Source organism: Chelonia mydas, chromosome 2 (assembly GCF_015237465.2).
Source record: "Chelonia mydas isolate rCheMyd1 chromosome 2, rCheMyd1.pri.v2, whole genome shotgun sequence".
Classification (NCBI taxonomy): Eukaryota; Metazoa; Chordata; order Testudines; family Cheloniidae; genus Chelonia; species Chelonia mydas.
In genome coordinates this window covers 210,962,955-210,982,922 of record NC_057850.1, presented here as the reverse complement: position 1 = coordinate 210,982,922, position 19,968 = coordinate 210,962,955, and the positions used below count along the sequence as shown (strand labels likewise).

The following is a 19,968-nucleotide window of genomic DNA, read 5'->3' as shown; positions in this document are numbered from 1 at the left end:
AAGGTTCCTTTTGTACTGGGCATGCCCCAGACCTGGGCTAAGTAGGATTTTTCATGCAGTTTCTCCTCCCAGCTGTCAGGGGTTGCTGTGACACCAGAGACAAGAATTGAGAGGAGGGAGACTGACTCTGTGCTTCAAGGTCAGGGGGAGCAGAGACTGACTGTGGGGCAGAAAAGTGGCTGAGAGAAACCGTAAGGGGATAAGGATGATGGTGGCAGAGGCAAGCTGTGGATCTACATAATAGTGGCAGAAATGATGGACAAGGGGAAAAAAAGGGGCTCTGTAACCAATGCCTAAATTGTAAAGGTCTTTGCTGTGAATCTCATAGACTGTATGGCCAGAAGGGACCATTATGATCATCTAGTCTGACCTCCTGCACATTGCAGGCCATGGAACCTCATCCATCCACTCCTGTAATAGACCTATAATCTCTGGAGGCCTTACTGACATCCTCAAATCATGATTTAAAGACTTCAAATTAGAGAGAATCCACTATTTATACTAGTTTAAAACTGCAAGTGACCCATGCTGCAGAGGAAGGCCAAAAAACCCCCAGGGTCTCTGCCAATCTGACCGCGGGAAATTCTTTCCTGACCCCAGATATGGCGGTCAGTTGGACCCTGAGCATTTCACCAAGACCCAGCAGCCAGACACCAGGAAAGAATTCCCTGTAGTAACACAGAGCCCTCCCCGGCCATTGGGGTTATTTGCTACTAGCAGTCACAGATGGGCTATATAAATATACCATTGTAGGCCTGGGTCAAGATATAAAAAAAATGGGTGCCTAAAATTAGGCTTAATCTTTATTTATGCACCTAAATTAATGGACTGATGTTCAAGAGAGCTGAGCACTGCCATGTTCAAAAGAAGAGTGAGCATACAGATTGTTCTCATCCCTGTTCCCTAATAGAAATTATGAATGTTTCTTGTTCCTGCCATCATTCTGTATTTCCAGTCTCTCTAGATCAGGGGTGGGCAAACTTTTTGGTCCGAGGGCCACATCAGGGTGCGAAACTGTATGGGGGGCCAGGTAGGGAAGGCTGTGCCTCCCCAAACAGCCTGGCCCCCGCCTCCTATCCACCCCCTCCCACTTCCCGCCCCCTGACTGCCCCCCTCAGAACCATTGACCCATCCAACCCCCCTGCTCCTTGTCCCCTGACTGCCCCCTCCCAGGACCCTCTTCCCCAAATGCCCCCCCTGGGATCCCACCCCCTATCCAGCCCCCCCAGCTCCCTGTCCCCTGACTGCCCCCCCCGACCCCTATCTACACCCCTGCCCACTGACAGGCCCCCCGGGACCCCACCCCCTATCCAACCCCCCCGCTCCCTGTTCCCTGACTGCCCCGACCCCTATCCACACCCCTGCCCCCTGACAGGCCCCCCAGAACTCCCACGCCCTATCCAACCCCCCACCCCGTTCCCTGTCCCCTGACCACCACCCCCCAGCCCTCCAGAACCTCCGCCCCATCCAACTGCCCCCTGCTCTCTGACCCCTGACTGCCCCCTGGACTCCCTGCCCCATATCCAACACACACACACACACACACACACCCCCCGCCGCCGCCCCCTTACCATGCCGCTCAGAGCAGCAGGAGCTCGCATCCCCGCTGCCCAGACAGAGCCAGCCGCACTGCCTGCGTGGCGGTGTCGCTGCAGGGGATGGGGGAGAGCAGGGGAGGGGCCGGGGGCTAGCTTCTCTGGCCAGGAGCTCAAGGGCCGGGCAGGACGGTCCCGCAGGCCAGATGTGGCCCGTGGGCCATAGTTTGCCCACCTCCGCTCTAGATCAGGGGTCAGCAACCTTTTAGAAGTGGTGTGCCAAGTCTTCATTTATTCACTTTAATTTAAGGTTTTGCGTGCCAATACTACATTTTAACGTTTTATAGAAGGTCTCTTTCTATAAGTCTATATATTTATATAACTAAACTATTGTTGTATGTAAACAAGGTTTTCAAAATGTTTAAAACGCTTCATTTAAAATTAAATTAAAATGCTGATCTTACGCTGCCGGCCCGCTCAGCCCTCTGCCAGCCTGGGGTTCCGTTCACCTAGGCCGGCAGCGGGCTGAGCGGGGCCTGCGGCCGGTACCCTGGCTGGCAAGGGGCCGGCAGCCAGAGCCCCAGACTGGCAGTGGGCTGAGTGGGGCCGGCGGCCGGGACCCCAGACAGAGCTGTGGACTGAGTGGCTCAGCCCACTGTCGGTCTGGGGTTCCGTCCGCTGGCTCCTGCCAGCCAAGGTCCTGGCTGCTGGCCCTGCTCAGCCCGCTGCCAGTCTGGGGTCCCGGCCCTGTCCACATAGAATCATAGAATATCAGGGTTGGAAGGGACCCCAGAAGGTCATCTAGTCCAACCCCCTGCTCGAAGCAGGACCAAGTCCCAGTTAAATCATCCCAGCCAGGGCTTTGTCAAGCCTGACCTTAAAAACCTCTAAGGAAGGAGATTCTACCACCTCCCTAGGTAACGCATTCCAGTGTTTCACCACCCTCTTAGTGAAAAAGTTTTTCCTAATATCCAATCTAAACCTCCCCCATTGCAACTTGAGACCATTACTCCTCGTTCTGTCATCTGCTACCATTGAGAACAGTCTAGAGCCATCCTCTTTGGAACCCCCTTTCAGGTAGTTGAAAGCAGCTATCAAATCCCCCCTCATTCTTCTCTTCTGCAGACTAAACAATCCCAGCTCCCTCAGCCTCTCCTCATAAGTCATGTGCTCTAGACCCCTAATCATTTTTGTTGCCCTTCGCTGGACTCTCTCCAATTTATCCACATCCTTCTTGTAGTGTGGGGCCCAAAACTGGACACAGTACTCCAGATGAGGCCTCACCAATGTCAAATAGAGGGGAACGATCACGTCCCTCGATCTGCTCGCTATGCCCCTACTTATACATCCCAAAATGTCATTGGCCTTCTTGGCAACAAGGGCACACTGCTGACTCATATCCAGCTTCTCATCCACTGTCACCCCTAGGTCCTTTTCCGCAGAACTGCTGCCTAGCCATTCGGTCCCTAGTCTGTAGCGGTGCATTGGATTCTTCCATCCTAAGTGCAGGACCCTGCACTTATCCTTATTGAACCTCATCAGATTTCTTTTGGCCCAATCCTCCAATTTGTCTAGGTCCTTCTGTATCCTATCCCTCCCCTCCAGCGTATCTACCACTCCTCCCAGTTTAGTATCATCCGCAAATTTGCTGAGAGTGCAATCCACACCATCCTCCAGATCATTTATGAAGATATTGAACAAAACCGGCCCCAGGACCGACCCCTGGGGCACTCCACTTGACACCGGCTGCCAACTAGACATGGAGCCATTGATCACTACCCGTTGAGCCCGACAATCTAGCCAGCTTTCTACCCACCTTATAGTGCATTCATCCAGCCCATACTTCCTTAACTTGCTGACAAGAATACTGTGGGAGACCGTGTCAAAAGCTTTGCTAAAGTCAAGAAACAGTACATCCACTGCTTTCCCTTCATCCACAGAACCAGTAATCTCATCATAAAAGGCGATTAGATTAGTCAGGCATGACCTTCCCTTGGTGAATCCATGCTGACTGTTCCTGATCACTTTCCTCTCATTCAGGATTGATTCTTTGAGGACCTGCTCCATGATTTTTCCAGGGACTGAGGTGAGGCTGACTGGCCTGTAGTTCCCAGGATCCTCCTCCTTCCCTTTTTTAAAGATTGGCACTACATTAGCCTTTTTCCAGTCATCCGGGACTTCCCCCGTTCGCCACGAGTTTTCGAAGATAATGGCCAAGGGCTCTGCAATCACAGCCGCCAATTCCTTCAGCACTCTCGGATGCAACTCGTCTGGCCCCATGGACTTGTGCACGTCCAGCTTTTCTAAATAGTCCCTAACGACCTATATCTCCACAGAGGGCTGGCCATCTCTTCCCCATTTTGTGATGCCCAGCGCAGCAGTCTGGGAGCTGACCTTGTTAGTGAAAACAGAGGCAAAAAAAGCATAGAGTAGGTACCTCCTTTCTCCCTGGTTCTGGCCCATTCTCTTCCTCTCTCTGCACTGAGATGAGGGTGGGAGTGCACTGAGAACAGGGCTGGGGGTGAAGGAGCAGGCTGGGGGTTGGGGTGCAGAGTCTGGCCAGGAGCTAGAATGAGGGAGGGGCTCAGGGTTGGGGCAGGAGGTTTGGGTGTGGAGCGCTTACATGGGCAGTTCCCATTTGGTGTGAGGGGTGCAGGTGGGAATGTGGGGGTGTGTGCAGGAGCTCCCATTTGGTGCTCAGGGTGGGGGTGGGGATGTGGATGTGGGGGTGCAAGAGTCAGGGCACGGGGTGTGTGGGGGGGCTGGGTATGTGTGGGGGGGTGCAGGAGGCAGGGCAGGGGGCTGGGAGGGGTGCAGGGGTCAGGGCACGGGGCTGGGGTGTGTGGAGGGTGCGAGGGCTGGGGGGCATGGGGGGTTCAGGGTTAGGGCAGAAGGCTGGGGGTGTGGGCTGGGGTCATGGGGGTGCTCCCAGCCCCCTGCCCTGAGCAGCTCACGGCAGGGGGCTGGAGGGGATATGCCGATTCCATCCCCTTCCGCAAGGTCCCCAGAGCAGAGAGCGCGAGAGCGCCGCGACTCTGCTTTTCCCTCTCCCCTTCATAGCAAGGGCCCTCATCTGATCGGCTGCAGGGAGGGAGAGGAGGAGGGGCAGGAACCCAGCACGCTGGGGGAAGGGGGGGGGAGGGGGAAGCTTGCCTGCCCTGCAAGGAGAGAGCGGTGGGCGGAGAAGAGTGGGCTGGGCCGGGCAGGGCAGGATTTTTAATTGCACGCTGCTGTCCCCGGCAGACAGCAGCGTGCCATTAAAAATTGGCTCGCGTGCCATGTTTGGCACGCGTGCCATAGGTTGTCAACCCCTGCTGTAGATTATGGGTGTTAAATTTGTGTTAATACATGTTCTATCATGAGGGCTGAATTATCCATTCATTTAGGGGCCATGACCAGGAGTAGAAAGTTTACTGGTAAGAGGCAAATTGTGTACTTTCTTTTGACTGCAGAGTGTGCCCGTTTAACCAGTGAAGCTAAATATCACATTTAAAGACAAAGACTAATTTAAAAAGTATACGTGTTGGTGAAACTTTCCCCTCCATGCATCCCTCCATGTCTAGCCACCGCTCCTCCTTCTTGTGAATGATTCCTCTTTTCCCCTATCCATTTGCCCAACTTTGGGCATCCTCAGCCTCCCTCTCTTTTTCTCTCCTTTTGGGAGAATCTTCCCTGGGAGCGGTCCAGCAGGGAGCTTCTAGGGAAGCTTCTAGCTTCTAGTCCGGGCTGGGCTGGGGAGGGACGGGACTTCCTCTTCCTCTGCATGGCTGCTCTTGGTGGGAGATGAGATCTACCTGTGGATACCTCCCGCAGCTGTAGGAAGCTCCATGGCTGCACTGCGGCTCTGAAGGTAGCGCAGCCACGGAGCTTCCTGCAGCTGGGGGAGGTACCCATTGCAGCTGGGGGAGGTACCCACATGTGAGTCTGACCTCCCCCACACACCCAGAGCGGCCGTGCAGGGGAAGAGGAAGTCCTGTCCCTCCTCAGCCTGGCCGGGACTAGCAGCCCCTTGTGCAGGCGCTCCTAGCAGCAGAGGGAAGATCAGATCCATCTCCACTTCTGGGAATCTCCCCCAGCTACCCCTCCCCTCTCCTCCTTTCCCCTCTCCTCTCCTCCTTTCCAATAGCTAGATTTCATGGGGGAGGTCTGATTTGATGGCCCTTGGTATGTTTTTCACGGCCGTGAATATGTTGGGCCCTAACTATTAGTAATATTATTCATATAAAACACTGTTAGTAATAATAATAATAATAATAATAATTAATAATAATGCCTAGCTCTTATGTAGTACTTTTCATCAGTAGATTTCAAAGCCCTTTACAAAGGAGGCCAGCATCATTAGCTCTGTTTTACAAATGAGGAAACTATGGCACGAAAAGGTGAAGTAATGCCCCAAATCACCCAGCAGGCTAGGAACAGAACCCAGGTCTCTGAAGTTCCAGTCTAATGCTCTAGCCACTGAGTCACGCCACTTTCTCTGCCTTGTGGTTGACCCCTTGTCTCAATTTCCCTTATGGTGAAAACTATGGTGTCTTGTCATCACTAGGATTTACATTGAGATAGCAGATGTGTGTTAGTTATTCCAGAGTAAAAGCACATCTTTTTTTTAACAATGAAGACAAAATCTGTGTCTGGATAGCAGCACAGAGGATTGAGGCCTGGGTGAGAGTGACTGAATAGTGGTTCATCTGGGAAGAAGCCTACTCTGTCTCATCTCTGAGGCATTGTGGTGCTGCCTCGTCTATGAAAAGCAGCAACTGAGGGGAGGGGAAGGTGGAAAGAAAAAGGAGAGGGCTCAGGTGCCTGTGCCAAATAAAGCATGACCTCCCTACTCAGTCTATCCATTCCAGTTCACTTCTGGTCGTTTGTGCTATGGGCTGGAGAAGAGAGGCTGGATTCAGCCTACAAACCAGATGTTTGACAGCCTGCTCCAGATCATGCTGGTCATAAGCTAGTAAATTGAACTGCTGAGTTAACTGGTATTCCTCAAGTGTAGTATGTATATGCACGTTTTTGCCTTTCTCTCACATGTAAGGGTATCTCATACCATGTTTTGGGGGAGTTGGATTAATGCTCTGTAGTCTAAATTCCTCTTCATGCAGGCGAGTATACAAACTGTAACTGGTACTCAGCTGGATTCATGCCTGTCATGGTTTTTATGCTCGTGTTATTGTCTGCCACTGCAAAGACTTTCTGCAGGCAGTATTTTCCAATTACATGTAACAACTTGACCTTCTGGTGTTGGTCTCCCAGATGTCTAAAATATACAGATGCCGTCAGCAATATATACAGTGTGCCTCTAGTGCCTCTATTGCTTTTGTTTGTGAATTTCCTTAATGTCAGCTAGTGTACTTATCTATAAAGAGGTAAGTGTGGGCAGTGCTATAACTAGGAAAGGAGTTCCTACAAAAGAGGGTTATAGACTTGGCTTAAGTGTCAGCCAGAAGGTTTAGATAGCAGTTATGCCAGCAGTATACTCACATCTTAATCTGTTTTCTGATACCTAAGCCAAGGGTTTTACCCACTTTGTGAACATAGACAGTTCCATCTACTTATGTTTATTAGATATGCCATCATATTGCCAGAAGACCACTTACGTTAATAGTCTTGTTGAAGGTGGTATTCCCAGAAAGAAAGTTCCTAATATTACTCCATTTGACTTCACAAACCTAAGGTTAAGAAAATATGCTGCCAGTTAACTACAAATGTCAAAGTAAAATCAAATGATATTCATATATGGTTTTGTCTGTTGAGTTATCACATCCTAAAGCATTGAAAAATGCTGGATTAGATTGTGCATTTTTTCTTATTGAAAGTAGTGCCTAGTGTACATGTAGTCTAAAGGAAGGTTAAGTTTACTGGCAAAAGTGATTTGGATTCCATTTTACACCATTTTATTCTATTTTGATTTTTTCGGGAATTTGATTGTAGGCCCGAATCAATGCCAGACTGCAGCAGTATCGTGCCAAGGCAGAATTAGCTCGTACCACCAGGCCTCAGGCATGGGTTCCCAGGGAGAAGCTGCCACGACCACTCACTAGCAGTGCTTCAGCCATACGTAAGCTGATGCGCAAAGCTGAATTAATGGGAATTAGTACAGACATCTTTCCCGTGGACACTTCAGATACCAGTTCCAGTGTGGACGGAAGGAGAAAACATAAGCAACCGGCTCTAACTGCTGATTTTGTGAATTATTATCTTGGTAAGGATGAGAATATGAAATTTAAGTTTCTTAAATCGTATAGACAATGCTCGACACCTATTGACTTTGTATTATACAATGTTTTGAATTATAGGAAGAGAGAGGAGAGGGTTTGGTTAAAGTAACAGAGTATGTTCATGTGTGTGTGTATATATATATTATTTTTTCTTATCGTTAGAGAAAAAGCTATCATTGCTCATTCAAATGAATGTAGAGTTCACATAAACACTCAGTATCTTAATATGCTAAAGTAAGTTAGTGTGCCTTTTTAAACATATCTCTTTTGTAAACTAAATTACTGCTAACATAAACAGCAGGGAGTATGTTTTTGTTGACAGGCATGGAAGGGTAGATATTTGGCATCTTTTTTGTATTGTCCTCTTTGAAGTTAGGTGGAAGAACATCTCTCTCCCCTCTGAACATCCCTAGCAAAATCTTGGGCACTGTGTCTTTAGGTCCTCAGTACTCTGTTTCCACCTTAGAATGGCATGCTCTTGTGATTGAGATCAGCTGGTTTAGCCTGAGATGACCAATCAGTGCACATCACCAAACAGTTATCTCACTCTGACTTTGCTCATGCAGCAAAAGTATGTGGCAGTAGAGCTTGGTGAATAACTGATTTTGTTCAGTTCACTAGGAGATTCAGATTTTTTTTAAAAAGATTTGTTGTGGGTTAACTGAATCTAGAAACTGCAAAAAAAATTAGCAAATTGAAAAAAATGTGGGTATTTTTTTTAAAGGGATAGATTCGAGGAGGTAGACTTGGTGATGCCTTATAATTTTTATCCCAGTGATAAGGGCAGTCACACCAAAGACCCACACCAGTATATTCCCTTAGCCCGTGGTCCTGGTAATATAATGCAATGGGGGAGACTCAAGTTCAGATCCCTTCTCCATATCAGCAGAGAGGGGAGTTGAATCTGCATCTCCCACATCCTGGGTGAGGGCTCTAACCACTTGATTAAAAGTTACAAGGAGGGCTCCTGCAATCACTTCCATTTCACCACTACTTTCTCTGGCCATTTTGAGAATGGCATCCAAGTACTGAAAAGAAAAGTGATCCAAAACTACTCACAAATTTGTGTCATATTCAAGAATAGTTTTGGGTTAACCAAAACTGCATTTTTTGCAAATAAACTATTCATCAAATTTTTTTTTCCCAGGTCTACATGGTGGGAAAGTGCTTGTATTCCATCACTCTCATAGATCATTTAACAAGACAGTATCCTGTAATTTGATCCTCTCTCTCTCTCTCTCTTTTTCTCTCTCTCTCTCTCTCTCTGTAGTAGTAGTTTCACATTTTAAGATTTTTTTAACTTAGTGCTTAAATGTGTAACACTTGTTCCATGTGTTAACAATGTGGGACACTTGAACAAATGCAACTAAAGCTAGAAAGGACTGGATTTTATTTAAACAGAGAGAAATATGCGCATGATTCAGATCCAAGAAAATATGGCTGAACAGAAGAATATTAAGGATAAACTAGAAAATGAGCAAGAAAAACTTCATGTGGAATATAACAAGGTAAGAAAAGCAGTGAATACAACTGTACTAAGCATTTGAGAGTTAACTGTTAGAATTTTGCTTTTCAAAGGGAAAACTGCTATTTAGAGGAGGAGTACCAGGATAAAAATGCTACTTAAAATATATCTTACCTTTCCTACTTTAAATTATCACAACTACAGTAAATTTCTAAAATCTAAGTTGGGCACTGATCCTTCACATAGAGCCTCATTAACAGGGCTCCACCTGAGCACAGAGGCTCTTTTGCATGGAACCAACTGAAAGATTTGGGCCTTACTTTTTACCATTTTTGCTGTTTGTGTGTACTTAGTTTGGACAGTGACCCCTGACTTGTCACTCTCAGTGTTTTGTTTTTGGGTAGTTTGACTTTCAGGTTCTCATCTAGTGGTAGTGTCTAGATTTCTAGCAATGCAGGAATTGTTTACGTGAAATAGTGTGCAAAACAAAACAAAACATGAAAACAGTTGCCCATGCTTTTATCAATATCTAAATTTTGAGCCTTCCCAAAACTTTTTTTATGGGGAACAACAGATGATAACATTGGCTCAAAGAAGTGCTGCTATAATGAATGTGTATGAAGCAAGTAATGGTATGTGGAAGAGTTAGTGTTGATGAAAAATTGCCTTATGACTTTTTGAACTGTTTTGAAACTATATTTTTAAGGTCAGGCTTGACAAAGCTCTGGCTGGGATGATTTAGTTGGGGATTGGTCCTGCTTTGAGCAGGGGGTTGGACTAGATGACCTCCTGAGGTCCCTTCCAACCCTGATATTCTATGATTCTATATATAATTATAATATATATATAAAAATATAATATATATATATATAATTATATAATATATATATATAAATAAAATATATAATATAATATATATGATTCTATATTTTTCTATTCTATAAAAATTTTATGTATAATATATATATGTATAAATCCATTAAAATTATTATTTGTGCAGGATAATATACTGATGCTTGCTGAATTCAGCAGGTTAGAATTGATCAAAAGTGGTTTAAACACATGTTTTAAATGCAAACAAATGTTAATACCTGCTTGTTGTATTGTCCAAGAATAACAAGAGAGGAATGGAGGAGACAATTAACAAAATTACTAGGTTGTACATACAGTACTATATCTGGCGATTACTTTTCAGAATACTGTCTTCTGCTTCGGTGTTCTTTTAATTAACAAAATAAGTGCTTGGTTTTTTAAGAGTGTGTGTTTTTTTTGGTGGTGAACGAACAAAACTTGATTCCCTGTATAGAAACATTTGTCATAACTTCATAGCTGCAAATAGTATAGTACAATTTGTACGATGCATTAGTATATTTTAATTTTGCTTTCTGATTGTGGTTGTGATTGTGGAACCTAATTGTCATGCTGAATTACTTCAGATCCTCTTTTACAAAACAGATGGCTGCCCAACTTTCTTCTTAGTGCTGTTATATGCCTGAATGACTGCACTGATCTCTGATGTATTGACATGACTATTGAGTTTCATTGTGTTTTTAATTATGTATTTTATAAAAGTTATAGGTAAAGAGTTCTCACATAATAGATGCTGAATAACTTTAGTAAATGAACTTTAAAAGAGTTTTTCAATTTTTTATTTTCAGCTGTGTGAGTCCTTGGAAGAGCTACAAAATATGAATGGAAAGCTACGAAATGAAGGGCAAGGAATATGGACTCTACTGGGTAGAATCATTGGGCAGGTTGGCTTTTCATTCCCCCCCCCTCTTTTGCACCACACAGGTGCACGTGATTTTCAGAGAATAGGTTTTTTTATTTTGTATCTGTCACCTTTGCATACTCTGGGGGTTCATGATTTCTGATTAAAATATATCTAAAGCTCTGCAAGCAACCTACTGGGAACCTGTAGCTTAATTTTGTTGTTATAATAGCTATCTTGTTTGCAAAATTCTTTCATTTGCTGTAACTGATTGACCTGTCATTTGTGATAAAGCTAAACCTGAAGCATGAGTTAATCCCACCGTATTCCCCTCCACTTTTTCTTCAGCAGTTATAGGTTTCAAATAGTGTAGAATGGTTCCTTGGGTTTGTACTGACTGTTTATGACCATTTTATAAACTGTACATCTCTAAAACCACACATCATTTGCAACAGTGTTTTTTAAATTATGCAGATAAAAAGATGAACCCTTTTTTAGAAATACTGAGTATATGATATCAGTGATATGGGAATGTTTAATTATTTCTTGATGGTACCAGTGACCATGTTGTCCGTTGCAAGGAAGGAGGTACATTTCATGCTTCAGTATGCTCATAAATTCATTGAATTAAGATAAAAGGTAAACAGATACACGGATCATGTTCATGATAAATCACTGAAACCCCATATATGTAATATGGCAATGTGTCATTTATCCATCTGTTACGAATTATACCTAATAGGTCACGCACACAAACTGTTACGAATTATACCTGACAGGTCACGCACACAAACTGTTACGAATTATACCTGATAGGTCACGCACAAGAACTGCTGCGAATTATACCCGATAGGTCACGCGCAGTTCGAGTCTAGGCTGAGGCACACGAACAAAGTACACAGCTGCAGAGTTCCCAAAGATACTAAGTTTATTACGCTCGAGCGTGGTGCCCCCCTGCTAGTCAGGAGGGGACCCCGAATGCAGGTTATACAGAGATTATATACCTTTTAGCAAAGCATGTTGCCCTCGTGCATCGGAAACCTTAGCCAATAGACAAACCCTTCCCTTATCTACCACCTATCCCTGCTAAGTACATTCCCTGTGCTAAACCATTACTTCAGCTACACAACATGGTCCTAAAGCAATGCACCAGTAGCCTTTCCTATCAGGATGGGAGGCTCACATCAAGGCCAGGAGGCAGGGAGTTAGGAACAGACAATGAACAGAAACTGGGAGTCCAGACAGGCTGGAAACAAGGGGGAGGGTTTTCACAGGAATGCAGTATCTACGGAACACTCCTCCTGGTGCATGATGTGCTTGCTTTTAGACAATGGCGGGCCCCAAACCAAAATGGAGTCACATATGCTAACTTTTCCTTAACACATCAGAAGAGAACATGAAACTATTTCCAGTCCTGTTTTTAAAGAAGATTGAGAACACTTGTTCAGTACATGTGTTCTTTTTCACACTGAAAACTGTATCTGTCAGCAGTAGATCGCTGTGTTTCTGAAATAGTGAGTCATTTCATTGGTCTTTTATGTAATATTTCCCATCCCCCCCCAAAAGGCTTATATGTGGCAGGCACACAAGGAAGACAGCAGTCTTTTTCAAGATGTAATGTATTGAACATTGACATACCATACTTATAAAGGTGCTTTTGGGAATTGTGCAGAATAAATATTATAGTGAGTCAGTATTTTAAGAGGATGAGAATAAAAGACATCACCTAATTCTGTGTCAGAGATTTTTGTGATGGCCTTTGGTACTTCTGTGTTTGTATTACTGTACTTAAAATGAAATCTACCCTTGATGTCTGCAGTAATGCTTGTGGTTTAATTATATTGGTTACTCACGCCAAGCTGGCTGAATTTTTTTTTGCCTACTTGTCTTATACAAAAATCTCTCTTTGTTACTAGAACGTGGTCTGTCTGGAACAAGATTTTACCTTTTAAAAATAGTTTTTTAAAAACTTCACGAGTGTATTTCCCAGTGCAAACATTAATAAATTTAAAAAAAATAGAAAGTAGAAGTAAAATTCATTTGCACAGCTTGCATGACACTTTTTTCCAGTTGGTTGAACAGATGCAGGCCCACAGGGCCGCCAAGAAATGACTTTGATAGATGGTTGCTGTCTGAGAAGCTTGCATACTGCAGATTAGTAGAAACCCGAAGAGAATCTCGTCTGCTTTGTGGAGAGTTTGGTCCAATAAGATAATTTTTCTAATTAACCTATGGAGCACCAGTATAACAGAGAGGCTGAGGAAAATAAACTGCCTCAATATTCTTTTGTCAAGTATAATGGGTTTTCTTTCTTTCTTTCTTTCTTTCTTTTTCTTTCTTTTTCTTTCTTTCTTTCTTTCTTTCTTTCTCTCTCTCTCTCTCTCTCCCTCCCTCCCTCTTAAAAGTTGGGGGGGAAAGTTAAAAGCCAGGACTTTAGTGTTTGCATTTTTTTGTTTTAGTTTTACATTGAAAAATGTGACTGTAATTCTGTGAAAAACAAAATTTGTTTTGAGACAAAATAAATACTGTAGTTGCTCTTTCCTGTAAAGTAGTTTAGAAAGAAGTTTTCCCCCTCATAAAAGTAGTATTGTGCGGTTGACCAAAATTAACTGGCTGTGGAGTGGCAAATGGGCGGGAATAGTATACTTAGATTCTTCCCAAAAAAACTTATGTATAAACTGCATTTGTTCAAATCCAATAGAAATTGAACATTCCAGCAATTTTGCGAGCACCCAAGGAGAGGAAACCAAGTAAAAAGGAAGGAGGGACACAAAAGACGTCTACGCTTCCAGCAGTACTTTATAGGCAAGTAATGCAATCTTGATAGAATAGGCATGATATAGTACGGAGAGTGTTGATAAATATTTATAATTGACGTGTTTATTTACACAAAGATTGAAGAAAATCCCTCCCCCACATCTTACCTACTGTTGGCTGCCATTAGAGTTATGTTTATCTCCAAGCTAAGAAGTTGAGTCATTTCTTTATTTTGGCACAAACATTGGCAGGGCTTTCTCTGTTAATAGACTGCAGTGCTTTAAAGAGAAATGGCTTCTACATCTGAAATATCAGAATCTGTTGCAACTGTAATGTGGAAATTTTAAATCCATGCTATTGTCTTTTGAATTAGGTAGTCTATACTGCTGTGAGGATTTTGGTACAAACAATATTATGTATTCAGAAGTATAGTGTTAAAAATACTTGCCATTTGAGGAAATTTACTCTTCCAGTTGATGGGTCAGCAAGCTTCTTTCTTTCTTTCTTTCTTTCTTTCTTTCTTTCTTTCTTTCTTTTCATTATGTGATAAATAAGTCTCAAAAAGATTAATTTTGTACTATTAAACTAGAATGCCAATATTGGTACAGGTTTCAGAGTAGCAGCCATGTTAGTCTGTATTCGCAAAAAGAAAAGGAGTACTTGTGGCACCTTAGAGACTAACAAATTTATTTGAGCATTTGTTAGTCTCTAAGGTGCCACAAGTACTCCCTTTCTTTTTGCGAATATTGGTACAGTAGCTCAATTTAAAAAGTGAACTCTGATTTATTCTGTGTTTGTACATTATCCAGCATGATGATACTGCAGTCCTGTCTTTCAATGTTATTTAAATAGATAAATGATTAATAGTAGTAATAATATTCTACTTAGCCACTTTGTGCTGGCATGGTGATCCCCCCCCCCCCCCCCCGTGTATTGTGTTTTGCACTGGTGCTTGGTAATATCATGGGATATCCTGATTCGAGCATCAGAAGGGTAACTGCAGTTCTACAGCACTTGAATATGAAATTTAAAGAAAATGTTAGAAGATGAGATATCACATAGTTTTAAAAGCTGCTTAGTCATAAACATTTTCAAAAGTAATATGTAGTTAATTTTAAATGAATACTGTGAAAACTGTATGATGTCATTAACATATATTTACATACTTGCACTTTTTATTGTCACTAAAAAATACGGTACTGTATAATATATGCTTTACTATCTCAAATGTAATTTTAATGCTTTTTTTGGCTGCATTTATTCAAAGTTGTGGAATTTGTAAGAAGAACCATGATCAACACCTCCTCTTACTGTGTGATACCTGTAAACTACATTATCATCTTGGGTGTCTGGACCCTCCTCTTACAAGAATGCCAAGGAAGACTAAAAACAGTTATTGGTAAGTAACAATATTGTTAGTTAGTTATCTTCTGCCATTTCCATGCACTCCAAGTAAAACTTAAATATGAAAAGGGTTGTAAGTTTTGAGTATTTAGGCATTGCCAAATACTGCTTAAACTAGACTACCTTAATTTCAAGTTTCTTTCCCTAGTCATTATTACTGTTAAAAATTAAGTTATGTGATTAAGGTCTGTCTTTATTCTGACTTCACTTTCATCACTTATGTTTCCATGGAAGGGTAGGGGAATTGGGTTATGCTCATTTACAATATTGACATTTCACTCAACTTATCAGGCGAGGCACTATAATCTACATCTCTGAAATGTGAATTTTATTTATAGAGATTTGCTAAACTCATGCTCATTGAAGACAGTTTTTGATTGTTAATCTGAAATCTGTATATTTAATAGATAATTCAAGCTAAATAATTCTCTGTTAAAGTACAAATAAGTGATTAGATTACAAACTTAAATTAAAGTGCAGTTTAAGTACTTGTATTGGGCACTGTGCATTGGAACATCTAGTTGAATTTGTGGGAAAAGTTATTTCTTAAATTAATAAATCTAGTCATTGATAATGTTTCATCACCTGGTCATAATCTTTGACATCTTTTCTAAATTATGGAGTAACCTCTATTCAATAAATACAGATCTTCTTCAAGTGCTTGTTAATGTCGATTCCAATCAGGGGCGTGCACGCGCAAGTGCACGATGGCTGGAAGATTTTTCCCTTAGCAGTCTCCTTCAGGTCGGCCTGTGCGCCCCCTGGAGTTGCGCCCTTATTGCGCTTAATATATAGCCCTGCCGACCCGCCACCCCTTCAGTTCCATTTTACCGCCAGTGACGGTGACTAGAACATCCCTTGGCTCTTGCGCAGCAAGTTTTCTTCATTATTCAGTGTATATAGTTAGTTGTTAGTAGTACCAGTTTAAAGTTTAGTATAGTATAATAGTTGGAGGTTCCCCCCCACTCCAACTCTGGCACCGTGGGATGCTGCGGTCCCCAGGATTTAAGAACTGGGTTGGCTTGTGCCAAGCGCATGCCTAAGAGTGATCTGCACTCGTCATGTCTTCGGTGCCTGGGGGAGATTCATCAGAAAGATCATTGCAAGATCTGCTGCAAGTTCCGCCCAAGAACATTTAAAGAACGGGAACAGCAGCCTTGCGCCCCCACCCGTTGTCAGTGACTTCGGCGCCAAGGAAGGAGTCCTCCAGGGGCGCTCGGCAATGCCATGGCTCCTCACGGGGCACTTCTGATAGTAGGCACCGCTCCCATTTGCCGGTGCAGATGACCGTTCTCCGGCTAAGCCTCGATAAGTGCGACCCCAGGCGGGCCACTCCTCGGCTTCTCCTTCTGGGGCTGTGTTGACTCCTGTCCAGGTGAAGCAGTCAGGTCCGGCCCCACCTCGATCTCCGGCACCTACACAGCAGCTTCAGTTCCCGTCCACACCGGAAGCGTACCATGCCACCAGAGATCTCCTCCACTTGATAGCACTGTTCTCATCAGCCAGGGAGGAACCCTCAGCGCCAACAGAGCCCTGTCCTCCAGTGCATTCTAAGGGAAAGCCGGCTATGATGTTGAGGCACTCCCCTTCACCTTGTCCATCGACACCTACACGCTCCGACAGAGAGCCTTCTCACTCCCCAAGCTCTTGCTGTTCAAGACACCAAGGATCGGCTCCTCCCTGGTCTTCAATGTCTGAGACCTCGGAGTCAAAGCCCGACTCCTATAGCTCAAGGAGCAGAAGCCGTAGAACGAGGTCGGGCAAAAACAGAAAGGAGCATCAGGTGTGTCCTCTGCAGTGGCAGAACCCGCCTCAGTGGCCCTTCTGGACTCCCTGGGCTGATCACCAGGGCCAGGGAGAACCCCAGGGCCCACGCTCAGCGACATCTTCAGTCACCTCCACCACTTACATACTGCCTTCCGCTGTGCATCCGCACCCGGTGCCTACGGTCCCGAAGCCTTTTCCTCCAGCACCGTCATAGACTCCAGCACCATGCTTGGCTCCGACTTCAGCACCAGCCTTCACAACGTCAACACACCCATCTCCCACACCTGCACTGTTGATGATGTCGACCTCAATGCAGGCACTTACGGCCCAGGTGCCGATGTTGGCACCGTGCCCCCCCCAACCCCGGGGGCCCCGTGAGTGTGCCGATGCAGCTCCCTCCTGTGAGACTGATGCCAAACTTGCGTATGACACCTACTGCCCCGGCACCACCTCCTCCAACACTGCCCTGGGAGTCACGTGACCTGTCCGGGGCAGACGGCAGGGAGCCTCCACCACTGGCACACGCTTTCTCCTCCTCGTCGCCGGATGAAGCATTGACAGGGATGTCGATAGCCCCTGCGTTAGAGGACAGCAGAGTTTTACAGTAGTTACTCTGCAGGGCTGCCCAAGGCTTGGGCATCAAGGCTGAGGAGGTGGTTGAGGACACAGATCCCACGGTGGGCATCCTAGCATCCTCGGGGCCCTCACGGGTAGCGTTACCCTTCATAAAGATGGTGGTGGACACCATCAAAACTCTATGGCAGATGCCGGCATCTCTGCCACCCACTACCAAACGCAGTGAGCGCCGGTATTTCATCCCCTCCAGAGGCTTTGAGCATCTCTACTCCCATCCGCCTCCAGACTCATTGATCGTCGATGTGGCTAACCAGCGGGAGAGACAAGGTTTCCAAGGTCCTTCCCCAAAGAATAGGGATGCTAAACGGCTGGATCTTTTGGGTAGGAAAATCTACTCCACTGGCGGTCTACAACACCATATTGCTAACCAGTAGGCCATTGTGAGTAGGTACTCTTATAACACCTGTGCTTCCATGGCTAAGTTCACTGAGCTCATCCCTTCGGGCTCTCAGTCAGAGTTCAGCGCCTTGGTGGAAGAAGGGAAATTAGTCTCCTGTGCTTCACTGCAGGCAGCCTTAGATGTTTGAGGGTTAGACTCTGTTTTCAGAGAAGACAGACAAATGGCTTCACAGCCTAAAAGATTCCCGAGCCACCCTCAGATCCTTGGGCTTGCATACCCCCGCCACACAGCGCAGACACTTCTGTCCACAGCCTCCTCCAAAGTTCCAACAGCAGAACCGCCAGGACAACTCTAGGAGGAGGAACTGGAGTGGTAGAAGAAGGCAACATCCCTCTGCTAACCAAGGCCAGCCCAAACTGCCCTCTGGCCCTAAACCGCCATTTTGGAGGTGCGGTCGAGGACAGCGCACCAGACCAGAGACTGGATTCACCCTGCCTTACCTTTTCCTCACAACGATCCCCTTTCTACTGTGCATGGTCCCATATAACTTCGGACCACTGGGTGCTTTGCACGATAGAGTGGGTATAGTCCATCCAATTCTGTGCCTTCCCGTCCTTCCTCCCCCAGTCCCCGTCCCTCTTCAGGGACCTTAGTCAACAGCAACTTCTCATGCAGGAGGTGCAATCGCTCCTAGCGCTAGGGGTTGTGAAGGAGGTTCCACTGGAGCAGAGGGACGAGGGTTTCTATTCCTGCTATTTCCTAATACCGAAGGCCAAGGGTGGCCTAAGGCCTATCCTGGACCTGCGCGGCCTCAACAAGTTTATGAGGAAACTCAGGTTCTGTATAGTCTCCTTGACCTCCATTATCCCTTCATTGGATCCAGCAGACTAGTACACCACCCTCGACTTGAAGGACACGTATTTTCACATAGCAATAGCGCAAAACCAAGAAAGTACCTCGGGTTTGTGGTCAACGGTTCCCATTACCAATTTACGGTCCTCCCTTTCGGCCTGTCAGCAGCACCTCAAGTCTTCACCAAGTGCATGGTAGTCATCACCACCTTTCTGCAGAAACATCAGGTACAGGTTTTCCCATACCTCGACGACTGGCTGATCAAAGGCCGATCCAGGGCTCAGGCGGAGGCTCGGGTGGCATTCATCAAAGCCACCTTCGAGAATCTGGGCCTCCTACTGCACGAGGCGAAATTGACTCTGTCCCCAGTCCAGAGGATAGAGGTCATCAGGGCGATTCTGGACTGAACCCAAGCCAGAGCATTCCTCCCACAGGCGAGATTCCAGACCCTCGATGCCATGATCCAGGGACTCAGGCAGTTCACCACCACCACCGCGAGAAATTGTCTCAAACTGCACAGCCACATGGCTGCCTGTACATGTGTGGTTTGACACCCCAGACTCAGGCTGCGCCTTTTGTCAGTGTACAGACCCGCCAGGGACAGCTTGGACAGGATCGTGACCCTGCCTCGACCCATCCTCGACTCGCTCCTGTGTGGACGGACGCTCAGCAGGTGTGCTCAGGAGTCCCCTTCACTGCCCCACAACCATCCCTGACTCTAGTAATGGACGCATCAGATTTGGGTTGGGGGGCTCATCTGGGGGACCACAGGACTCAGGGCCTTTGGTCACAGCCAGATCTCCATCTTCATATCAATGTCAGGGAGCTCAGGGTGGTACGCCTACCGTGTCAGTCATTCCTCCCGTATCTAGCAGGTCATGATGGACAATACTACCATGATGTTCTATATCAAGAAACGGGGGTGCATGTTCCTCTCCCCTGTGCCAGGAAGCCCTCAGGTTATGGGACTTTTGTATAGAGCACTCAGTCAATCTACAGGCATCGTACCTTCCAGGGGTCCAAAACGAGCTGGCGGACAGCCTCAGCAGGTCTTTTCACAGCCAGGAGTGGTCTCTTCACCAGGACATCGCATTGTCACTCTTCCAGAGGTGGGGCTGTCCCCTGATCAATCTCTTCGCTACATGATGCAACAGGAAGTGTCAGCAGTTCTATTCCTTCCAGAATCACAGTCCGGGCTACACAGTTCCTTCTCCATTGGGGGGGTCTGCTTCTATATGCCTTCCCACCCATACCACTTGTCCACAAGGTCCTGCTCAAGATCC

General features: G+C 45.6%; 1 protein-coding gene across 10 annotated transcripts in view; it reads left to right on the top strand.

Moving 5' to 3' along the window:
• PHF14 (PHD finger protein 14) overlaps positions 1-19,968 on the top strand; it is a 298,225-nt gene that overhangs the window by 82,130 nt on the left and 196,127 nt on the right. For all 10 annotated transcript variants that reach the window (XM_037890608.1, XM_027827236.2, XM_037890605.2 and 7 more), the window contains 5 exons: positions 7,467-7,737; positions 9,155-9,261; positions 10,877-10,972; positions 13,631-13,734; positions 14,954-15,085. In XM_037890608.1, the coding sequence (XP_037746536.1) occupies positions 7,467-7,737; positions 9,155-9,261; positions 10,877-10,972; positions 13,631-13,734; positions 14,954-15,085 (710 nt within the window). The remainder of the gene's footprint in view (positions 1-7,466; positions 7,738-9,154; positions 9,262-10,876; positions 10,973-13,630; positions 13,735-14,953; positions 15,086-19,968) is intronic.